The sequence below is a fragment of the Symphalangus syndactylus genome, chromosome 20 (assembly GCF_028878055.3).
Source record: "Symphalangus syndactylus isolate Jambi chromosome 20, NHGRI_mSymSyn1-v2.1_pri, whole genome shotgun sequence".
NCBI lineage: Eukaryota > Metazoa > Chordata > Mammalia > Primates > Hylobatidae > Symphalangus > Symphalangus syndactylus.
In genome coordinates this window covers 46,437,324-46,458,575 of record NC_072442.2, presented here as the reverse complement: position 1 = coordinate 46,458,575, position 21,252 = coordinate 46,437,324, and the positions used below count along the sequence as shown (strand labels likewise).

Sequence of the window (21,252 nt, the reverse complement as noted above, 5' to 3'; positions counted from 1 at the left end):
GTGGTGGCTCATGCTTGTAATCCCAACTCTTTGGAAGGCCAAGGCAGGAGGATCACCTGAACCCAGGAGTTCAAGACCAGCCTGGGCAACATATTGAGACCCCATTTCCACAAAAAAATGAAAAAATTAGCTGGTCATGGTGGTGTTCGCCTGCAATCCCAGCTTCTCAGGAGGCTAAGGCAGGAGGCTCGCTTGAGCCTGGGAGGTCAAGGCTGCAGTGAGCCATGATGGTGCTACTGCACTCCAGCCTGGGCAACAGAGCGAGACCCTGTCTCAAAATAAATTAATTAATTTTAAAAATTAAAAATAAAATGTAAAAAGTACATATACACACATCCACACATATGTAAAATGTCATAGATAATTTGGGTTGTTTTAACAAGCATGTATCAGCCTTCAAGCAGATGCAGTCCATAAAAATCTGGGTTTACAAAAACAGATAATTTGGCATAGAGGCCTGTGCACAGAGAGGGGATTAGTCACCATATAAAACGGTTTCCAGGGGGTTGTTTTCTTTTCTAAAGAATTTTGTTTTGTTTTTTGAGACGGAGTCTCGCTCTGTCGCCCAGGCTGGAGTGAAGTGGAGTGATCTTGGCTCACTGCAACCTCTTCCTCCCAGGTTCAAGCCATTCTCCTGCCTCAGCCTCCTGAAGAGCTGGGATTACAGGCGCCCGCCACCATGGCCAGCTAATTTTTGTATTTTTAGTAGAGACAGGCTTTCACCATGTTGGCCAGGCTGGTCTCGAACTCCTGACCTCAGGAGTTCCGCCCGCCTCGGCCTCCCAAAGTACTGGGATTACAGGCGTGAGCCACCGCACCTGGCCTCTAAAGAATTTTAAGTGAATTTCCAAGAGTTTCAAAGATGATTGTTATGTTTATGGAATGCTTATTCTATTAGCTCTGAACTCATGCTAATTATGTTTGTGGCCATGCGACCCAGCATACACTCTGTCCTGTGGCCACTGCCAGTGGGACCAGCTGTGGGTACCTGACCCTTGGCACCCTTAGCCCCTGGCGGGTCCAGGCAGCACTGGCGTGGTGTCCACTTTTTTCTCAGACACTTGCATCAGGATGTATGGTAGATGCCACTGGGCCCCAAAGCTGTATGGCTGTGGCATAACGCAGGTGTCAAGGCAGCCATGACTGCCATGCACAGGCTGTAAATTTTATATATATATATATATATATTTTATTATACTTTAAGTTCTAGGGTACATGTGCACAACGTGCAGGTTTGTTACATAGGTATACATGTGCCATGTTGATGTGCTGCACCCATCAACTCATCATTTACACTAGGCGTTTCTCCCAATGCTCTCCCTCCCCCAGTCCCCCCCACCAAGAGGCCCCGGTGTGTGATGTTCCCTGCCCTGTGTCCACGTGTTCTGATTGTTCAGTTCCCACCTATGAGAACATGCAGTGTTTGGTTTTCTATCCTTGTGATAGTTTGCTGAGAATAATGGTTTCCAGCTTCATCCATGTCCCTGCAAAGGATATGAACTCATCCTTTTTTATGGCTGCATAGTATTCCATGGTGCATATGTGCCACATTTTCTTTCTTTCTTTTTTTTCTTTTTTCTTTTTTTTTTTTTTTTTTGAGATGGAGTCTCACTCTGTCTCCCAGGCTGGAGTGCAGTGGCGCGATCTTGGCTCACTGCAAGCTCCGCCTCCTGGGTTCACGCCATTCTCCTGCCTCAGCCTCCCAAGTAGCTGGGACTACAGGTGCCCGCCACCACACCCGGCTAATTTTTTATATTTTTAGTAGAGACAGGGTTTCACCGTGTTAGCCAGGATGGTCTCGATCTCCTGACCTCATGATCCACCCGCCTCGGCCTCCCAAAGTGCTGGGATTACAGGCGTGAGCCACAGTGCCCGGCCCATTTTCTTAATCCAGTCTATCGTTGATGGACATCTGGGTTGGTTCCAGGTCTTTGCTATTGTGAATAGCGCCACAATAAACATATGTGTGCATGTGTCTTTATAGTAGCATGATTTATAATCCTTTGTGTACATACCCAGTAATGGGATCGCTGAGTCAAATGGTATTGCTAGTTCTAGATCCTTGAGGAATCGCCACACTGTCTTCCACAATGGTTGAACTAATTTACACTCCCATCAACAGTGTAAAAGCGTTCTTATTTCTCCACATCCTTTCCCGCATCTGTTGTTTCCTGACTTTTTAATGATCACCATTCTAACTGGCGTGAGATGGTATCTGATTGTGGTTTTGATCTGCATTTCTCTGATGAACAGTGATGATGAGCATTTTTTCATGTGTCTGTTGGCTGCATAAATGTCTTCTTTTGAGAAGTCTCTGTTCATATCCTTTGCCCATTTTTTGATGGGGTTGTTTTTTTCTTGTAAATTTGTTTAAGTTCTTTGTAGATTCTGGATATTAGCCCTTTGCAGGCTGTAAATTCTAAGCAGCAGGAAGTAGGTGTGAGTAGAAGTGGAGGCAGAAAGCAGCCGGTTCTGTTTCCAACTGCATTCTCCTTTCCTGTGCCCCTGTGTCATCACCATGGAACGCCTTTCCCGATGCTACTTCCAACAGGAGGCAGAGGGTGGGAGAATTCAGGTTGGAAGGCTTATCCCTAGAAAAGAGGGTGCCGACAGACAAGGCTCCTTGGAAGCCTGACAAATCAAATTTAGCATTTATTGAGCACCTACTATGTGACAGGAACATGACACACATGATTTCATTTAATCTTCACAACCAGCCCAAAGAGCAGCTTTCTCCCTATTTACAGTCGGAGAAACGGAGGCTCTGAGAGATTGTAAGGGACTTGCCCAAGGTCACCCAGCTAGGAAGGAAAGCCAAAAGGCCAGCCTAGGTATCCTGGCGATCCAGGATCAGAGACACTGCTGTGAGGCTTCCCGGTGGGAAGAAGGAAAGTCATGCATCAATATTCATCACCGAGTGAGAGTGAGAGTTCGGCCCTCTCCCAGGCACCTCTGGGCGGGAGGGTGGAGAATCCGAAAGAAAAAGGCCCGTCCCTGGTCCTCAAGGTCGTGCCAACAGGCCAACTAAGCCATGTCCCAAATCGAGAGCGGGTTAAGGTGGGGGCGTGGGGACGCCCTGAGGCAACAGGGCTTCGGAGAAGGGGGCGCTGGGGGCTGCAATGCCAGAGGATTCCTTGAGGAGACGGGGCTGGTGGGGCGGGTAGGGGCTGGCCAGGAGCAGGACCGGGAGGAAGGGACCCTCCGGACTGAGGAGTGCGGGGTAGATGAAGGCAGGGGAGATGGAGGCTCTGCAGTGTGAGGCAGGCGGACAGGGAAGCCCGCATCCAGCTGAGAGACCTTGAGCAACCACGTGCTCCTCTGAGCTCCGCGTTTGCCGTGTGCAAAGTGAAGGGGTAGGCCGACCCCGCAGGGCCCTTCTTGCCCTCCTCTGCTGTGTGTGGGGGTGTCTCTGGTCCGCGGGAGGACAGCGCCTGCCGCGCCGAGCGTCCTCCAGCGTCCGCGGCCGCCGCGGGCAGCGCTGACCGGCAGGGGGCGCTCCTGCAGAAGGCTGGCGGCGGTGGCGCCATCGGCGGGGCTTGGGCTGGCCTGGGCTGGCCTGGGCACCCGGAAGGCTTCCCTCTCCATCCCTCCAGGTCCGCTCCCACCACTTGCCTTCTCACACCGCCCCTTCCCACTCCATGCTCTGGGATTAAAGGCTTGGGAAGTTGCTGGTATCTAGGTCCTTGGGCAGGCCACTTCGCCTCTCTGTGCCTCAGTTTCTTCAGGCGCAAACTGGGTTGTGTGAGGAAGAGATGAGTTATTGGTCAGGAGAGCCTTCCAGCCACAGGTGAGGTAGATATGCCGCTGCTGCGCACCCCAATATCATTCCCAGGGCAGGGGCTGCTGCTCTACCACCTCAGGGTTACAGTTTGCTTTAAATCTTTATTTATTTGTTTGTTTTTTCAGACAGAGTCTCCCTCTGTTGCCCAGGCTGGAGTGCAGTGGTGCGATCACGGCTCACTGCAGCCTCAAACTCCTGAGTTCAAACCATCCTCCTGCCTCAGCCTCCCGAGTAGCTCGAACCACAGGTGCATACCACCATGCCCAGCTATTAATTTTTTTTTGTAGAGATGGGATCTTGCTTTGGTGCCCAGGACTGGTCTGGAACTCCTGGCCTCAAGCGATCCTCCCGTCTCAGTCTCCCAAAGTGCTGGGATTACAGGCATGAGCCACAGTACCCTGCTTTAAACTTTTATTCAAAGTCCTTTTGTGCAAAGATAGAAATAATTCCTGGATCCTACAGAGTGCCTGGCATGATGAGTGATGCTCAAAACGTAGCTGTGGAATGATTAGTTTTTTGAAGCCATCCAGACAGAAGCTATGAGAAAATTAAGACAGTGCACCTCTTCTGAATCACACTGGAAGATGTCCACATTCATCTTCATATTTCTCACCATCGTTCTGTGAGGAAGACTGACAGGGAGTGTTGTATCCATTTTATGGATGAGGAAACCGAGGTCGCAGAGGAAGCCAGAGACAAGATTTTAAGTTAGGACCCAGGGTTCTCTCCATGCAACCTCAGGTAAATTATCCTGTTGTTGCTAGTGACTCCTATTGGAGACATGTGGTATTGCAACCAGTCCACGTTAGACACTGAAGGCACCTCATGAGGAAGAAGGTGGGCACATCCTGGGTGCCAAGCCCAGAGAGGGAGAAACTAGGGTAGGTATTAATATTGGAGCTGGGGGGATGAAAATGATATTTCAGAATCAACGACAGATTGGAAAGGCTTAGCTAGTTTAAAAAACATTCCCTATTCTTAAGTCCCCAACACTTTTTCAACCTCCTCTCACTCCAAAGTAGAACTTAATGTAGCAAAGGTATGCTTTGTAGGGTGAACCCTTATAATTATAATGACAACCAGTGGGAAAACTTGGTTTCCTTTCAAACGTTTGTGTGACTAATTAGGAGGGGCTATTCCATTCGTTAAAGTGAAGAAAGAAGGACTGAAAAAAAAAATCACTCTGCAAAATCCAGCTCAAACATTGCTGCATTTCAGTCGCCCTTGTCTTAGCTACCTCTTCCCTGGAACAATGAATTGATTGTCTTCATTCCTGGGTTCCTGCCTTATTTGGTACCTTCTTCTCTTTACTGCCGCACAGTCGTTAAATATGTGTCTTTGGTGCCAGCTCCCCGGGTTCTAATCCCGGTTCTAAGCTTACTAGCTGGCCAGTTACTTGACTTCTCTGTGCCCATTTCCTCATTTGTAAAATGTTGTGAGCATTAAATGGGTTAACAGTTTTATAGGACTTAGAACAATACCTGGTGTAATGTAAGTGCTCAATAACTAGTTTACACTTATATAGATATGTCAGAATGTTCTCCGTATTTATTTATGTGTCTTTCCTAACAAACTGTGTGTTCCTCAAGGACAAGAACTGACTTCATCATCTCCTGCTCCAGGGTTTAGCACCAGATGCTTATTCAAAGTATGTTAAACTGAATATTATATATTCATACTTTATTATTATTTTTTCTAAGACAAGGTTCTTGCTCTGTTGCACAGGCTGGAGTGCAGTGGTGGCATCATGGCTGATTGCAGTTTCAACTTCCCATGCTCAAGAAATCCTCCCATCTCAGCCTCCAGGGTAGCTGGGACTACAGGTATGTGCCACAATGCCTGGCTAATTTTTTTTCTTTTTTGTATTAGCAGGGTCTCACTGTGTTGCCGAGGCTGGTCTTGAACTCCTGGCCTCAAGCAAACCTCCTGCCTCAGTCTCCCAGAATGCTAGGATTATAGGCATGAGCCACTGTATCCAGCCTATACTTTATATAAAATAGAAAATATGCAGTGAGGTAGAGTTAGCCACCTTTTTTTTTTTTTTGAGACAGAGTCTGGCTCTGTCCCCCAAGCTGGAGTGCAGTGGCACCATCTCGGCTCACTGCAAGCTCCGGCTCCCGAGTTCACGCCATTCTCCTGCCTCAGCCTCCCGAGTAGCTGGGACTACAGGCGCCCGCCACCACTCCCTGCTAATTTTTTTTTTTTTTTTTTTTGTATTTTTAGTGGAGACAGGGTTTCACTATGTTGGCCAGGATGGTCTCGAACTCCTGACCTCGTGATCCGCCCACCTCGGCCTCCCAAAGTGCTAGGATTACAGGCTTGAGCCACCGCGCCTGGCCTTTTTTTTTTTTTTTTTTTGTTTTTTGATAAGTTAAGCCTCAGCTTACTGCTTCCCAGAGATAAACCAAGGTTTGGGTCTCTCCTTTGTTTAAAGAAAAATATCTAGCTGGGCCACTGCAGTCCTACCATGAGTTCAGGAAAATATGATGTGGTCCAACTGTCTACCAGTCAGGACATGGTTAATGAGCACTTCCTGTAAACTTATTGGTACCTGCAGTTCTGATAATATGACCTGGAGGAAATGGTCTGGTGGTGGCTGATTCCTAAAACTAACTGCAAAGGATTGCATTCCTCTAGGCACCTATGAACTTCAGGATGGGACCCCTTTCCTCTCATCCTTCTTTTTAGAGAGTTTAGAGAGCAAGAACTTACTCAGATGAAAACAAACTAAAAGATGTTGAGAATGCCTCTGTGCAGACCCAAATCTATAGGATGTTATTTATAGCAAATTACGGCATATTTTTAAACTTCTATTCCCTAAGAAAGTTGTTTTCTTGCCTCCCTCCTTCCCTTCCTTCCTTCCTCTTTCTTCTTTCTGTTTTTTTTTTTTTTTTTGAGATGGAGTTTTGTTCTTGCTGCCCCAGGGCTGGAATGCAATGGTGGGATCTCTGTTCACTGCAACCTCCGCCTCCCAGGTGCAAGCAATTCTCCTGCCTCAGCTTTCTAAGTAGCTGGGACTACAGGCATGCACCACCACACCTGGCTAATTTTTTGTATTTTTAGTAGAGATGGGGTTTCACCATGTTGACCAGTCTGGTCTGGAACTCCTGACCTCAGGTGATCCACTCGCCTCGGCCTCCCAAAGTGCTTGGATTACAGGCATAAGCCACAGTGCCCGGTCTCCTTCCTCCTTCTTTTGAGCAGTATCCATAGCTGTGTCCTGTGTGGAATGCCTTTCTGTTGTAAAACACCCCAATGTAGAGTCTTTCACTAGTGCTTTGCCCACAGGGAACTTCACAGTGGTTGAAAACAGAATGCCCCGCTGCTCCGTGCCACTTGCCCAGCCATCTCCTGGTCTCCAGGTCGGCTCACTGTATTCTATGCTCCTGGAAGTGGTAACCAGGGCTGGGGTGGGGGTTATATTCACGGTGAGCCCAGTGCCCAAACAGAGCTTGGATATATATGTCACCTGACATACATGAGTCGACTTACAGGGACAATGGAGTGAGTTATCTGAATTTTGTTTTGTTTTGTTTTGAGACAGAGTCTTGCTCTGTCACCCTGGCTAGAGTGCAGTGGCACAATCTCGGCTCACTGCAACCTCTGCCTCCTGGGTTCAAACGATTTTCCTGCCTTAGCCTCCCGAGTAGCTGGGGACTACAGGTGCCCACCACCACACCCGGCTAATTTTTGTATTTTCAGTAGAGATAGGTTTCACCATCTTGGCCAGGCTGGTTTCAAACTCCTGACCTCGTGATCCAACCACCTTGGCCTCCCAAAGTGCAGGGATTACACGTGTGAGCCACTGTGCTGGCTTTTTTTTTTTTTGAGATCAAATCTCGCTGTTCCCCAGGCTAGAGTGCAGTGGTGCAATCTCCTCTCACTGCAAACTCTGCCTCCTGAGTTCAAGCGATTCTCCTGCTTCAGCCATCTGAGTAGCTGGGATTACAGGCACCTGCCACCATGCCCAGCTAATTTTTGTATTTTCAGCAGAGATGGGGTTTTGCCATGTTGGCCAGGGTGGTCTTGAACTCCTGATCTCAGGTGCTCCACCCACTTCAGCCTCCCAAAGTGCTGGGATTATAGGCGTGAGCCACCGCGCCTGGCCATGTTATCTGAAATTGAGATTTCCCCTCCAGGTCACTACTTACTTACCTATAACTACTAGACAGAACTGGACTGCTCAAAGCACTCCTGCTAGTTTCAACCATGTCAGTACAGATGGCTCATCCTGTCTCTCATGAACATTATAAAATCAGGGGCAGGGTTTGTAGCCATCAATAAGTCAGGTCTGACCTTCCACGGTCCAATGTTTATTCATTCAGTTATGCATTCATTAATTCAGTTATTTAACAATCTTTTTACTGTGGGCTGAAACTCAGTACCACTATGGGAGGAAGTATGGGATAGAAAAGAAACAGGGGACAGGGTCTCAGATCTTGAGGTGTCTGCAATCTACACATAGCAGGGATGCCTAATTTCCCAAACTCAAGGACAGTGTATATCAACATAGGCACTGGCACAAAGTACAGTTGTGCCCATAAGGGTTGTAGAACTAATGTGGGGAGTGAACAGAGGCAAGAGTTGTCAGTCAAGGTGCTTCTGCCCTTGGCCACAGAAGCATGGCTGGGTGGAGGGACACCAAAGGGCTGCTTCTCTGCATTCAGCCTGCCTTGGCTGAACTCAAAGACGCTGCTGGATAAAGGGCTGGAGAATGGTCTTGGACAGGCAAGGGACAAGAGAAGGTCTGTCCCACACCTTCCTCACAACACAATTCAAAGTGTTCTGTGAGGAAGAAGAGGGAGGGAGGAGGAACAGAAGTGAGAAGGCCTCGAACTTGAAGTGCCATGGGGAGTGGTGAGCTCTGCCAGCTCTGGAGTGAGCTCCCCAAGATAGAACAGGGGCCCTTCCCGCAGAAGGACAGATGAGTGAAGGTCACAGAGGACTCCAGTCCAGAAATACTGCCCTGCCGCTCCCAAATACCTTTCCTGCAAATGCTTAAAGTTCCACCATGGGAGATTTATTGTTATGTATTTGTCTCCTCCCCACTTTCAGTAATTTTTTTCATTACAAATGTCAAACATGCTTGTCATAGAAAACTAGGAAAATGCAAGGAGGATAAAAATGTTTCTTACCCACACTCCCAACCTCCAAGGCAGCCACTGTTAACATTTTGGTGTCCTTCTTTGTCCCCTTTTTTTTGTCATTTTCGGGCATGTCTGTGAGTTCCTTGGAGGGGATTCTGAAGCCCACTTTCCCCCACTCAGCTTCAGTCCTATTTCAGTCTGGTGTTCCAGAAAAATCAAGTCTCCCATCCCCGAGAGCCAGTGAATTATATGACCTTGAGGAAGTCATTCATCTTTCTGGACTTTAGTGCCCTCATCTGTATAATGGGGACAATCATGGCCCACATATTACCTCACAGTGCTCCAGAGTCAATGCTAGTGGAATGTTGCAAGGGCATTGCCAATATAGTTCAAATATGTGGGGCTAGGACTGATGGGAGTGGTCAGGACACAGCCAGTCATCATAAGGCTATGACAAGAAGGCCAGGTCACAGGGAGGATGGGGAAGGACAGGGAGAGGGACAGGTGAGCCCACACCCACACCAGTCCTGTCTGGGCTCCCCAGGACCAGCCCTCCTGGGCAGCTGTGTGTTAGGTCAGCATGGACACCTTCCCTCAGAGCTGCTGGGGCATCATCTGTTCCACTTCCTGTTGGGTCCAGAGTTCATTTCCAGTGCAGTTTGAGGGAGATTAGAGGAGAGAGCCATCCTAGGAAGCTGCATTTCCACTTGGGAGGCACAGGAGATATGGAGCCAACCAAAGGCGGATGGTTCCTGAGGGTTTGCTTCAGGCAGGGTGGGCTGGCCTGGAGGCAGGTGCCGGGAAGAGGAAGGAGAGGTCTGCAGACATCCTGGAGCTAGATTTGATGTGGCCATAGCAAAGCTTTCAGCCTCATCATGTTTGTGATTTCCAAAGTGTGTGTGTGTGCACATGCGTGTGTGCACAAGAGGAGGAGAGGGCTCCAGCCCTGAGCGCTGGCTGCCTTGGGCTGGTTAATGGAGACAGGTAGCTGCATGTGGATATCTAAGAATGCTTCTCTTGCATACCTGTGTGAACGTGTGGACCCAGGACCAGCTGTGGGGCTGCCCAGGAATGTAGACACCCGTGGGCGAGCAGTGGGGATCTGTGTGTCACCAAATGCCTGGACTTGGGCTGTAGTGTGTCTGCCCCATGGAGCCTGTGTCCAAGCCCAGGAAGGAGTGCTTCCATCAGCACACATGTGTTTGTATGATACTTTACATCTTTAAAGCCATAAAAAGGCCACAAACCAGGGTTATAAGCTGAAAACAACACTTGTTTCCTGAGTACCTGCTGTGTGCTGGGACCTGTGCCAGGCTCTGGAGACACAGGGAGAAGTGAAACTCAGGCCGGCCCTGAGCCCACAGGGCAGAGGGAAGGTGGCAGAGCAACAAATCATTTATGGCACAGGCTATAGGTCCCAAGGGCTGCTCTTCATGTCCTTCCTCAGGGATCCTATAATATCACAATTGCAGGGATGATCTGTTTTCACTGCCATCTCCCCCTCCAGGCTATAAGCCCCTTGGGGATGGACACTTAGGAGGTACACAATGCTCTGTAAGGATGTATAATGCAAAGGTGTCTGTGAGTCAGGCTGTGCCTGGGCAGTTCTGAGCCAGCCACGGCCAATCATGAGCCACAGCCAGTACTGACAGTATTGCTGGGCTAGGGCTGGGCTCAATTCCTGCCTCCACTACAGCTGGCCCACCTACACTTGCTACGTAAGCTCTCCCAGCCTCTGTTTTTTCATCTGTGCAATGGGGTTATGATTGTCCCAGCCTCCCAGAGGGCTTGAGGCTTTAGTGAGATTGTGAGCCAGGCCCGGCACATGTGTGTGTGTGCACACATACACACACACACACACACACACAGCTTGGTACACAGGAGCTGCTGTGGAATTATTATTATTAGCAAGAAGGAGCTATTATCTGGGCAGTTCTGTGCAGCCTTATTGGCCAAAAAGACAGAAGCAGAACTCTGAAGCCTCCATGGGCAAGCTGGGAGGCACCCCAGCAGACAGAAACCTGGTACAGTTCTAACATCAGGAGAAGGGAGCCCAAGGGTGGGGCCATGCCATTGGCTGGCAAGGATTCGAGAGCATCCATCTAAATATTTTCCTTGTGTTTCTCACTCTCCAGCCACTGATGTCTCCATCGAGTCTTGGGTGCTTCTTCCAGTCTCTGATTCATAGGCTTACCCATCAGACATCAACATGTAACTTTCATGAAATTTTGAAAAGGTGTCACTTTGGGAGAATGTGCCCTGCCTTCTCCATGCACAAGCATGCTTGTGTGTGCTTAGGGGCATGAGAACAGGGGGAGCAGCTGGGCAGCCTGAGCCGAACCCACTCCATCCTCACCTGCCTAGGGGGTGTGGCTAGGGCCTGGTGGGGTCTATCTGCCACCCCAGTCCATGGCTCTTCCTTCTCTCTGACTCACACTGGTCCAGCTCAGGCCCCTCATCCTCTAGCTTCTGTGATCATGGTTCAAAGTCTTACCAGTGATATGCTGGAGCTGGGTCCAGCTGGCCTGCAGGGCTACCTGTGCACATCTCTTCCTAACTCCAGTGATCAGAAATGATGCCACATTGGTGGCATGAAGTCAGTCATGATGGGAATATTTAAGGCACAGAGATTAACAAATGATACAAATCAGACCACCATCAACCCTCCTTGAGAACCAGTTGTAAACACCATCACACCCCGGTCCTGCCTGCAGGTATAACGATCACTGATATTAGGTGCCGGCACCTGCTAGGCATTTAACATCTTTTTTTTTTTTTTTTGAGATGGAGTCCCGTCCTATTGCCCAGGCCAGAGTGCAATGGCGTGATTTCGGCTCACTGCAACTTCCACCTTCCAGGTTCAAGCGATTCTCTTGCCTCAGCCTCCCGAGTAGCTGGGATTACAGGCATGCACCGCCACGCCCGGCTAATGTCTTTGTATTTTTAGTAGAGACAGGGTTTCACCATGTTGGCCAGGCTGGTCTCCAATTCCTGACCTCAGGTGATCCTCTCACCTCGGCCTCCCAAAGTGCTGGGATTACAGGCGTGAGCCAACGTGCCTGGCCAGCATTTAACATCTTACCTGCACAAAAATCCTGTTAGATATTTCTCATCATCCATATTTCATATGGGGCTCATAACTTACGTGATTTGACTCCAGGTCTCTGCACATTACATTGGGCCATGTGGCCTCAATAAGTAGAACCATGGGATTTGATAGGGCTGGCAGAGCTGTTAGGAATCATCGGATCATCTAATCACTGCGCTCATTTGACAGAGAAACTGAGCTCAAAGAGGCTCAAAGAGGTGGGGGCTTCCTCTGTTAATGCCACCTAACGCGGTAGCCACCATCTTCCCAACACCTGTCCCAGCCTCCTACCATGTTGGTGTCCACTGAAAAGCCAAGGTCGCGGTCACTTGATGTTCCCTACGCATGGCTGAGTTTTTGGAAACTTTACATGCAGATCTTGACATTCATTGCAAGCTATATTTTGTTTTGCTTGATTTGACCCAGTGTTCGAGACTCTCAAAAACATTTTAAATCTCACTTGGGTCATTGGTTGTATGTCTCCTTTCTAGACAGGTACCACCCGCTGCTTTGATCTCTGCACCTTCGCAGCAGAAATTGGGGTTAAACTTTTAAAAATGATAAGCAAAACAGAACTTTGGGGCCCAACACTTGAAGTTCCCATCCTATCTACCAGAGATTCTGGCATCTACACACCTTGGAAAGTGGGTCCCTCCTCCCGCAGGGCTCTGTCTGCCCCACTGTCCACTCTGGATTTCTGCGCTGGGGAACATCAGCAGCATTTTGTCAAAAGCCCACGGAGGCCCACGCTGCGCGCCTCGCCGGTGACAGTCACTCTCCCGTTTAAAAACGGGGCGCCCTTTCCTCTCTCCCCTCTGACCAAGACTCTGCCTTGCAACAGGGTCCCCCGAGCCATTGGACATGCATTTCCCCCGCTTCCAGAGAGTGGTTCTGCGCCAGGACCCGGCCCTGCCCTGAGTCTGGGGGCTGCAGCGAAGAGACCCGCACTTGCCAGGCAGGAGGGCGGACAAGGACTCGGGTTTTCCACCGACTCCAGATGTGTCCCTCCTCCTACCCCTCCACTTTCTCTACCTCGGAGAAGCCATTGCGTTTGCCTCTGCCCCACCCCGAGAGGCAGAATCTCCTCCGTCCCCGCCTCGTACCCTCCTCCCCGCCTCTCCAAGCCCGGGGGGCCTCACGTTCAGCCACCGCGACCTCGGGCGGGCGCGGAGCCAGGTGAGCGCTCACCTGGGGCCGGAGGGCGGGGCAATGGGGGCGGCTGCCCCACCCGCGACGGGGCGGGGCGAGGGCGGCGGGGCCAATGGGACGGGGGGCGCGCCGCCCGGGCTGGGGAGCCTCCCAATCTCCTCCTTTCCCAGCGCCCCCTGCCCCGCCCCACCCGGGTTTAAAGTCCCGCGGGCGGGTGGTGGCGGAGCTGCGAGCTTGAGCGGCGCGAGGAGATGCTAGAGGGCGCCGCGCCGCCAGCACCATGCGCCCCCCGCCTGCGCTGGCCCTGGCCGGGCTCTGCCTGCTGGCGCTGCCCACCGCCGCCGCCGCCTCCTACTTCGGGTCAGTGCCCGCCGCGCCCCCCGCCCGCTCCCCAGCCTGCCTGCCTCTCCCTCCTCCGCTACAGCTGGGCCCATTTTTCCCTCCCGCTGTCCTTGGCCCCGCCGAGGTCTCGAACTCAGACCCTAGCCCGGCGAGACCCAGCCCACTTCGCAGTCGGAGTTCGTGCCCTGAGCTCGGTCTCCGGCTTCCCCGGCTCCGAATCCATCGCCCTGTTCAGTGTCCGAGTCTCTGGTCCCCTCCGCCGCCGCTCTCCTCATCCCGCCGGGTCTCGGACTCTGCGCACGCCTCGGACCCTGGCCCCGTCTGCCTTGGCCCCGCCCGTTCAGGCGCCAGTCCCGCTCTCTGATGCCCTCTCGGGATCCTCACGCCGGTGCCCCGTCTGCCGCCATCCTGGCCTCCGTCGAGTCGTCCTTGCCTCGGACTCCTTCCCCACCCTCCGCCTTCGCCCTGCGGAGCGGAGACCGAGAGGGCTGGGTGGATGGGTGGGACGGGCTGTTCCCGGTCTCGGGGCAGATGATCGTGCGCGTCCAGGGAGAATGGGGTCCAGGGAGAATGGGGGAAGCCTCGGACCGTGAGAGCGCCAGCTGGAGACGCAGGAAGGAACCGTGCGCTGGGGAAATGCGACCACATCTCAGACCTGACATGGGGTGATTTCTCAGGAGAATACTGGAAAGAGTGAGAGGGCCCACAGTGTGTGTGTGTGTGTGTGTGTGTGTGTGTGTGTGTGTACATGGTTGGAAAAGGAGGATCACAGTGGGGGGTGACACTGGAGAGAGAGACGGACAGGAACTATGAGGGGAATGTTTGGAGCAAAAGTTATAGGGCAATTGTTTCCAAGTCCCTTCTTCTCTGACCCTGAATTGCAGGGATTTGGTGAGGGATGAGGGCAGGTATCATGGGTAAGAAGGCACCTTCCCACCCTCCACGCAAAGCCAACTCCAATATGTACAGCCTGTTACTTTAAGCCTTGCCTCCTTTTAAAATCTTCACCCCAAATCAATAGGAGGCTTACAGTCTGAGTATATACAGCAAAGGCCAGAAAACACCAAGCAAGTGACCTGCTAGAGGCTGCTTTGAAGAAGTAGCCAAGGAGAGGTGTGTAAAGGTCTGAGAAGTTCTGCACAGGTTGGAGTAAGGGCTGTGGGCTAATTTCCAGGTCATGACCCCTGGTGAAAACATGTCTGGGCTGTGGAGGAGGGTATCGTCCCAGACCCTAGCTCTGGGCTCAGCTTACTAATGACATGGGAAGACCACTAAGTCTCTGGGCCTCACTTTTTCCTTTTGTACAAAGAAGGGGCTGAACTTGATATGACTGATCCTTTTGCGATCCACCCCAACAGCAGTGCACAACTTGTTTGTTTCCCGAAGATTTCAGGCTTGAAGGAATGGTTGTTCCCTTGGCAGGCAGGATGTCATCATCACTAGGGCATATACTCTGGGGTCAGTCTTGCCACTTGCTAGGGGTGCTCTTGGCCAAGTCACTTAACCTCTCTGTCTCTCAGTCTCTCAATCTGTAAAATGAAGATTACTGCCTATTTTATAAGAGGATTGAGCTAGTACACGTAAAGCACTTAGGACAGTGTCTAGCGTGCAATAAGTGCTCAACTAATGCTAGTGACTTTTTTTTTTTTTTTTTTTTTTTTTTTTTTAAGACAGAGTCTCCCTCTGTCACCCAGGCTGGAGTGCAGTGATGTGATCTTGAGTCACTGCAACCTCCATCTCCTGGGTTCAAGCAATTCTCCTGCCTCAGCCTCCTGAGTAGCTGGGACTATAGGAGCGTGCCATCATGCCCAGCTAATTTTTGTATTTTTAGTAGAGACGGTGTTTCACCATGTTGGCCAGGCTGGTCTAGAACTCCTGACCTCAATCTGCCCAACTCAGCCTCCCAAAGTGCTGGGATTGCAGGTATGAGCCACCAGGCCTGGCTAGTTTGTTTTCATTAAGGAAACCAGGTATAGAATCTTGATGTCCTGGCCCTAACAGTTTTCTGAGCTGGAATGGAAAGGGATGGGACAAATGGTACCTATATCTTCTTATACACTGGCTCATTTCCACAATTCATTTGTTTGCTTGGTTTTTATGGTTGGAAATGGGGCAAGAGTCAGGTGAGATGAGAGGAGAGGGGTTCCAGGAGGACCACCCTAGCTGCTGTATTGGAAGGGAAAGGTGTTCTCAGCAGTGCATGGGGTTAGAATTTTGAGGGAACTGAGCATGGAGCAGCCTTGAAAATGACAGGTGAGATGGTCAAATAGGCCTGGGTTAGGGCTGAGAGGGATGAGTATCGGAGCCACCTCTTCCAGGTCAGGAGCCCAGCTGGAAAGAGCTGACAAAAGACACAAAAGACACCACCATCCCAATCTGGGGAGCAGGACAGATGCTCAGAGAATCAGCTAAAACTGGGGCCTCGTGATGTTAAGTGTTTGGTCTCAGGGAACAGACAGGATTCAGCCTGAGCTCTCAGTTAAGAAACCCTCTGGTGACTCAGACCAGGTTTCCCAGCTTCCCATCTGCATTCGCTGTCTGGGAGGAATCTGGTATCAGTCATCTACACTGTAGTGGGAAAGTGAGGCAAAGTGCTTCTTCCTCCGCAGTCATTTGCATTTGATTATAACACGAAGTGCTTTGGCATCCTAATAAGAGAATATGCAAACATCAGGAGGGCAGGTGAGGCCGATCTTCTTGGGCTCTTTGAAATCATAGAATCAGAGACTTCAGAGCTGGAAGTGACCCCAGAAAGATCTCGGGTCCAAAACTCACTGCTTCAAGCAGCATGTATTATTATCCCAATTTTTCAGATGAGGCAACCCCCACAACCCCAAACCACAGTGAGCCAGCTGTTGGTTCTGCTGCTTTTGAGTGAGCCTAGAGCCTAATTCTGTTAATGGTGATAAAAAAAAAAAAAAAACATAACTAGTATTGCAGTTTACAAATCACTTTTTTTCTTTTTTTGAGATGGAGTCTTGCTGCACCTAGGCTGGGTGCAGTGTCGTGATCTCGGCTCACTGCAACCGCCACCTCCTGGGCTCAAGCAATTCTCCTGCCTCAGCCTTCCGAGAGCTAGGATTACTGGTGCCCCCTACCACACCCCGCTAATTTTTGTATTTTTAATAGAGATGGGGTTTCACCATGTTGGGCAGGCTAGTCTCGAACTCCTGACCTCAGGTGATCCACTTGCCTGGGCCTCCCAAAGTGCTGGGATTACAGGCATGAGCTACCACGCCCAGCCCAAATCACTTTCTCATACAGCCGCCTCTCTCATCTGATCCTCAGAGCCATTCCTCCAGAGCCATGTAGGATGGGTGTAAATAGTTCCCACAAGGAATCTGAAGGTCAGAAAGGTTCAGTCAGTCACCCAATGTCACACAGCGAATTGGTGGGGGCGGCTGAATAGAAACCATGTCCTGCTTCCAGTCTGGGCCCTTCAACCTACAGGGACAGCCTCCAATGCTAAGACAGTATGATTCCCCCCAGGGCAGCAGTGGCTGCAGAGAGGCCGCAGGGGGTGAGGGTGGAGGGAGCCTCCCTTCCCTGCTTAATTGACTCTTTTAGACCCTCTTGGCTGTAGTGAGATGGATAAGGCCACACATTCTTTTCTGTCCTCAGTAGTGAGACGGGATGCACTGACCCCTGCTAGACTGTCAGTTTGGCTCACAGAACAGCATGATGGCAGTGGGACAGGAGGCGGACCAGAGGTGAGGGGCCAAGCTAGTCCTGGCTCTGGGACACTCTCTGTGTTGTCCCTGATCAAGTCACTCATCTCCAAGGTCAGCAGCACCTGGAGGTGCTAAGGTTCCCTAATGCTAACAGGGCTGATCCTGGCTCTGAAGGTCTAGGATTGCTGAAGAGTTTTTATTTTGGCTTTGAATGCCTAGGAATTCCACAAATGTTAACTTCAGTGATGTTGTATAAATGAAAATGCACTGCATTATGTGATGAGCTGGGCACAAGACAGGCCCAGTTACCCAATCCAGTCTATTTATTTATTTATTTAGAGACAGAGTCTCACTCCGTCACCCAGGCTGGAGTGCAATGGTGCGATCTCCGCTCATTGCAACCTCCACGTCCCAAGTTCAAGAGATTCTTCCGCCTCAGCTTCCCCAGTAGCTGAGATTACAGGCATGTGCCACCATGCCTGGCTAATTTTTGTATTTTTAGTAGAGACCATGTTGATCGGGCTGGTCTGGAACTCCTGACCTCAAATGATCCACCCACCTCGACCTCCCAAAGTGCTGAGCTTATAGGTGTGAGCCACCATGCCTGGCCCCCAATCCAGTCTTTAAGTTATCCCAATGGCGTTGTAACTAGAAATAGTTTCTGTGGATGCAAGTTTTTAAATCATAATTAACTTTGGTGATGTTTCTTCAGTGTGTGACCTCTGCACTGGTTGAGTTTCTTTCCTCTCTAGGGACAGTACAGAGAAGTTTATAAAAGCCCAAGACAGGCTGGGCGCGGTGGCTCACGCTTGTAATCCCAGCACTTTGGGAGGCCGAGGCGGGCGGATCACGAGGTCAGGAGATCGAGACCATGGTGAAACCCCGTCTCTACTAAAAATACAAAAAATTAGCCGGGCGTGGTGGCGGGCGCCTGTAGTCCCAGCTACTCGGAGAGGCTGAGGCAGGAGAATGGCGTGAACCTGGGAGGCGGAGCTTGCAGTGAGCCGAGATTGCGCCACTGCATTCCAGCCTGGGCGACAGAGCGAGACTCCGTCTCAAAAAAAAAAAAAAAAAAAAAAAAAAAAAAAAAAAGCCCAAGACAGTGAATCCCAGCTTTGCCTGTTGCTAACTGTGTGACTTTAGACAAATGTCTTAACCTTGCTGAGCTTTGGGTTATGAGAATACCCATCTGAGAGGTGAGGGTGAGGCTTAATTGAAACAATGAATGAAAGGGCTGGATAGGGTGTCTGGCACATACATGCTAAGTGCTCAGTCCAGGCTCACTCTCAGTGGTTGCTGGGGTTCTAAACATCATCCCAGGTGGTGGAAGTGTCATTACTATAATTCCATTGGAGAAACAAAACATAATCTTTATTTTCCCCCCAAATCATTGTTATATACAACGAAATGCATGCTTTTTCTTTTTCTTTTTTTTTTTTTTTTGAGATGGAGTCTCACTATGTCGCCCAGGCTGGAATGCAGTGGTGCAATCTCGGCTCACTGCCGCCTCCGCCTCCCGGTTCAAGAAATTCTCCTGCCTCAGCCTCTCAGGTAGATGGGATGACAAGTGTGCGCCACCACGCCCAGCTAATTTTTGTATTTTTAGTGAAGACATGGTTTCACCATGTTGGCCAAGCAGGTCTCAAACTCCTGACCTCAGATGATCCAACCACCTCAGCCTCCCAAAGTGCTAGAATTATGGGCGTGCACCACCACGGCTGGCCAATGCATGCATTTTAAATTGCACAGTGTGGGTTTTAACAAATTATACACCTCTGTAACACATTTGTGGTGACTCCAATGACTACATGGAACATTTCTACCATCCTAAAGGATCCCTTGTTCCCCTTTGCAATCAACCCTCTCCCACCAGCTCACGGCTACTCCACTTCTCCGCTTTCAGTCACTATGTGTTAGTTTTGCCTGTTCTGGAAATTTATATCATGAAATCATGAGTATATAGCCTCTTATGCTTGGATTATTTTGCTCAGCATAAAGCTTTTGAGATTCATCCATGTCATTGAATATAGCAATAGCGAATTCCTTTTTATGGCTGAGTATTCTTTTGTATGGCTATACCACAAATTATTTATCCATTCCCCACTTGATAGATATTTGGGTTATTTTGGCTGCGTGTGGTGGCTCATGCCTGTAATCCCAGCACTTTGGGAGGCCGAGACGGGCAGATCACTTGAGGTCAGGAGTTCGAGAGCAGCCTGGCCAACATGGTGAAAACCCATCTCTACTAAAAATACAAGAATCAGCTGGGTGTGGTGGTGGTGGTGCATGCCTCTAATCCCAGCTACTCAGGACGCTGAGGCAGGAGAATCACTTGAACCCAGGAGGCAGAGGTTGCAGTGAGCCGAGATCGTGCCACTGTTCTCCAGCCTGGGCAACAGAGCAAGACTCTGTCTCAAAAAAAAAAAAAAGATATTTGGGTTATTTGCAGTTTTGGACTATTCCAAATAAAGCTGGTATAAACATCCACGTACATCTCTTTTTGTGGGTGCATGTTTTCGTTTCTCTTGGATAGCTGTCTAGGAGTGGATTGTTGGATCAGATCATTGATATATGCATAACTTATAGAATTGGCATTTTTCAGAGTGGTTTTACCATTTTACACAGTAATGTATGAGAGTTCCAGTTGCTCCATATTCTATGGTCAGCTATCCTGGGCTCAAGCAATTCTCCTGCCTCAGTTTTAACTTGTGGCTATTTTTGTAAGTATGTAGTAGTATCTCATTGTGGTTTTAATTTGTATTTCCCCATTGATGAATGGTGTGTTGAACATTTTCCCATGTGTATATTGGTCATTTGAATATCATTTCATTGGGTTATTTGTCTTCTTATTGAATTGTAAGAGTTCTTTATATATTTTGTTGTTGTTGCTGTTGTTTGAGATGGAGTCTCACTCTGTATCCCAGGCTGGAGTACAATGGCATGATCTTGGCTAACTGCAACCTCCACCTCCTGGGTTCAAGCAATTCTTATGGCTCAGCCTCCCAAGTAGCTGGGACTACAGGCATGCGCCACCATGCTCAGCTAATTTTGGTATTTTTAGTAGAGATAAGGTTTCATCATGTTGGCCTGGCTGGTCTTGAACTCCTGACCTCAGGTGATCCACCTGCCTCAGCCTCCCAAAGTGCTGGGATTACAGGCGTGAGCCCCTTGGCCTAAGAGTTCTTTACATATTTTGGATACAAGTCTTTGTCACAAGCACTGGTAATATTTTATTCCTGCCTATGACTTGCCATTTCATTTTCTTATTGGTGTCTTATGAAGAGCGGATGTTTTTAATTTTGATGGTCCAGTGTATCAACCTCTTCTTGTATGGTTTGTGCTTTGTTGGTATCCTACCCAAGAAATCTTTGCCTACCCAAAAGTTGCAAAGATTTCTTCCTATGTTTTCTCCTTTTTTTTTTTTTTTTTTTGGAGAAATGATCTCTTTCCATCCTCCAGGCTAGAGTTGCTTCTGCTGCTTTTGAGTGAGCCTGGAGCCTAAGTCTGTTGATGGTGATAAAAACATAATAACTAGTATTGCAGTTTACAAATCACTTTCTCATACAACCCCTTCTCTCACCTGATCCTCAGAGCCATTCCTCCAGAGCCATGTAGGATGGGTGTAAATAGTTCTCACAAGGAAACTAAATGTGTTACACAATCACAGCTCACTATGGCCTCAACCTTCTGGACTCAAGTGATCCTCCTGCCTCAGCCTCCTGAGTAGCTGGGGCCACAGGCGTGTGCCATCATGCCCAGCTAATTTTTTATTTTTTGTAGAGATGGGGTTTTGCTATGTTGCTCAGGCTGGACTCAAACTCCTGGGCTCAAGCAATTCTCCTGCCTCAGCCTCTGAAACTGCTGGGATTATGGGCATGAGCCACAGCTAGAAGCTTATAATTTTAGCTTTTTTTTTTTTTTTGACAGAATTTCCCTTTTGTTGCCCAGGCTTGAGTGCAGTGGCATGATCTCAGCTCACTGCAACCTCCACCTCCTGGGTTCAAGTGATTCTCCTGCCTCGGCCTCCCGAGTAGCTGGAAGTACAGACGCCTGCCACTGTGCCTAGCTAATTTTGTATTTTTAGTAGAGATGGGGTTTCACCATGTTGCCCAGACTGGTCTTGAACTCCTGACC

The 21,252-nt window shown here is 49.6% G+C and overlaps 1 protein-coding gene across 1 annotated transcript in view; it reads left to right on the top strand.

Annotated features, from left to right (window-relative positions):
• The first annotated feature begins 13,329 nt into the window (after window positions 1-13,329).
• The window catches only part of WNT9B (Wnt family member 9B), a 35,394-nt gene continuing 27,471 nt past the window's right edge, over window positions 13,330-21,252 (top strand). Inside the window, exon 1 of the mRNA XM_055257829.1 lies at window positions 13,330-13,465. Coding sequence (XP_055113804.1) covers window positions 13,386-13,465 — 80 coding nt within the window. The 5' untranslated portion in view covers window positions 13,330-13,385. The remainder of the gene's footprint in view (window positions 13,466-21,252) is intronic.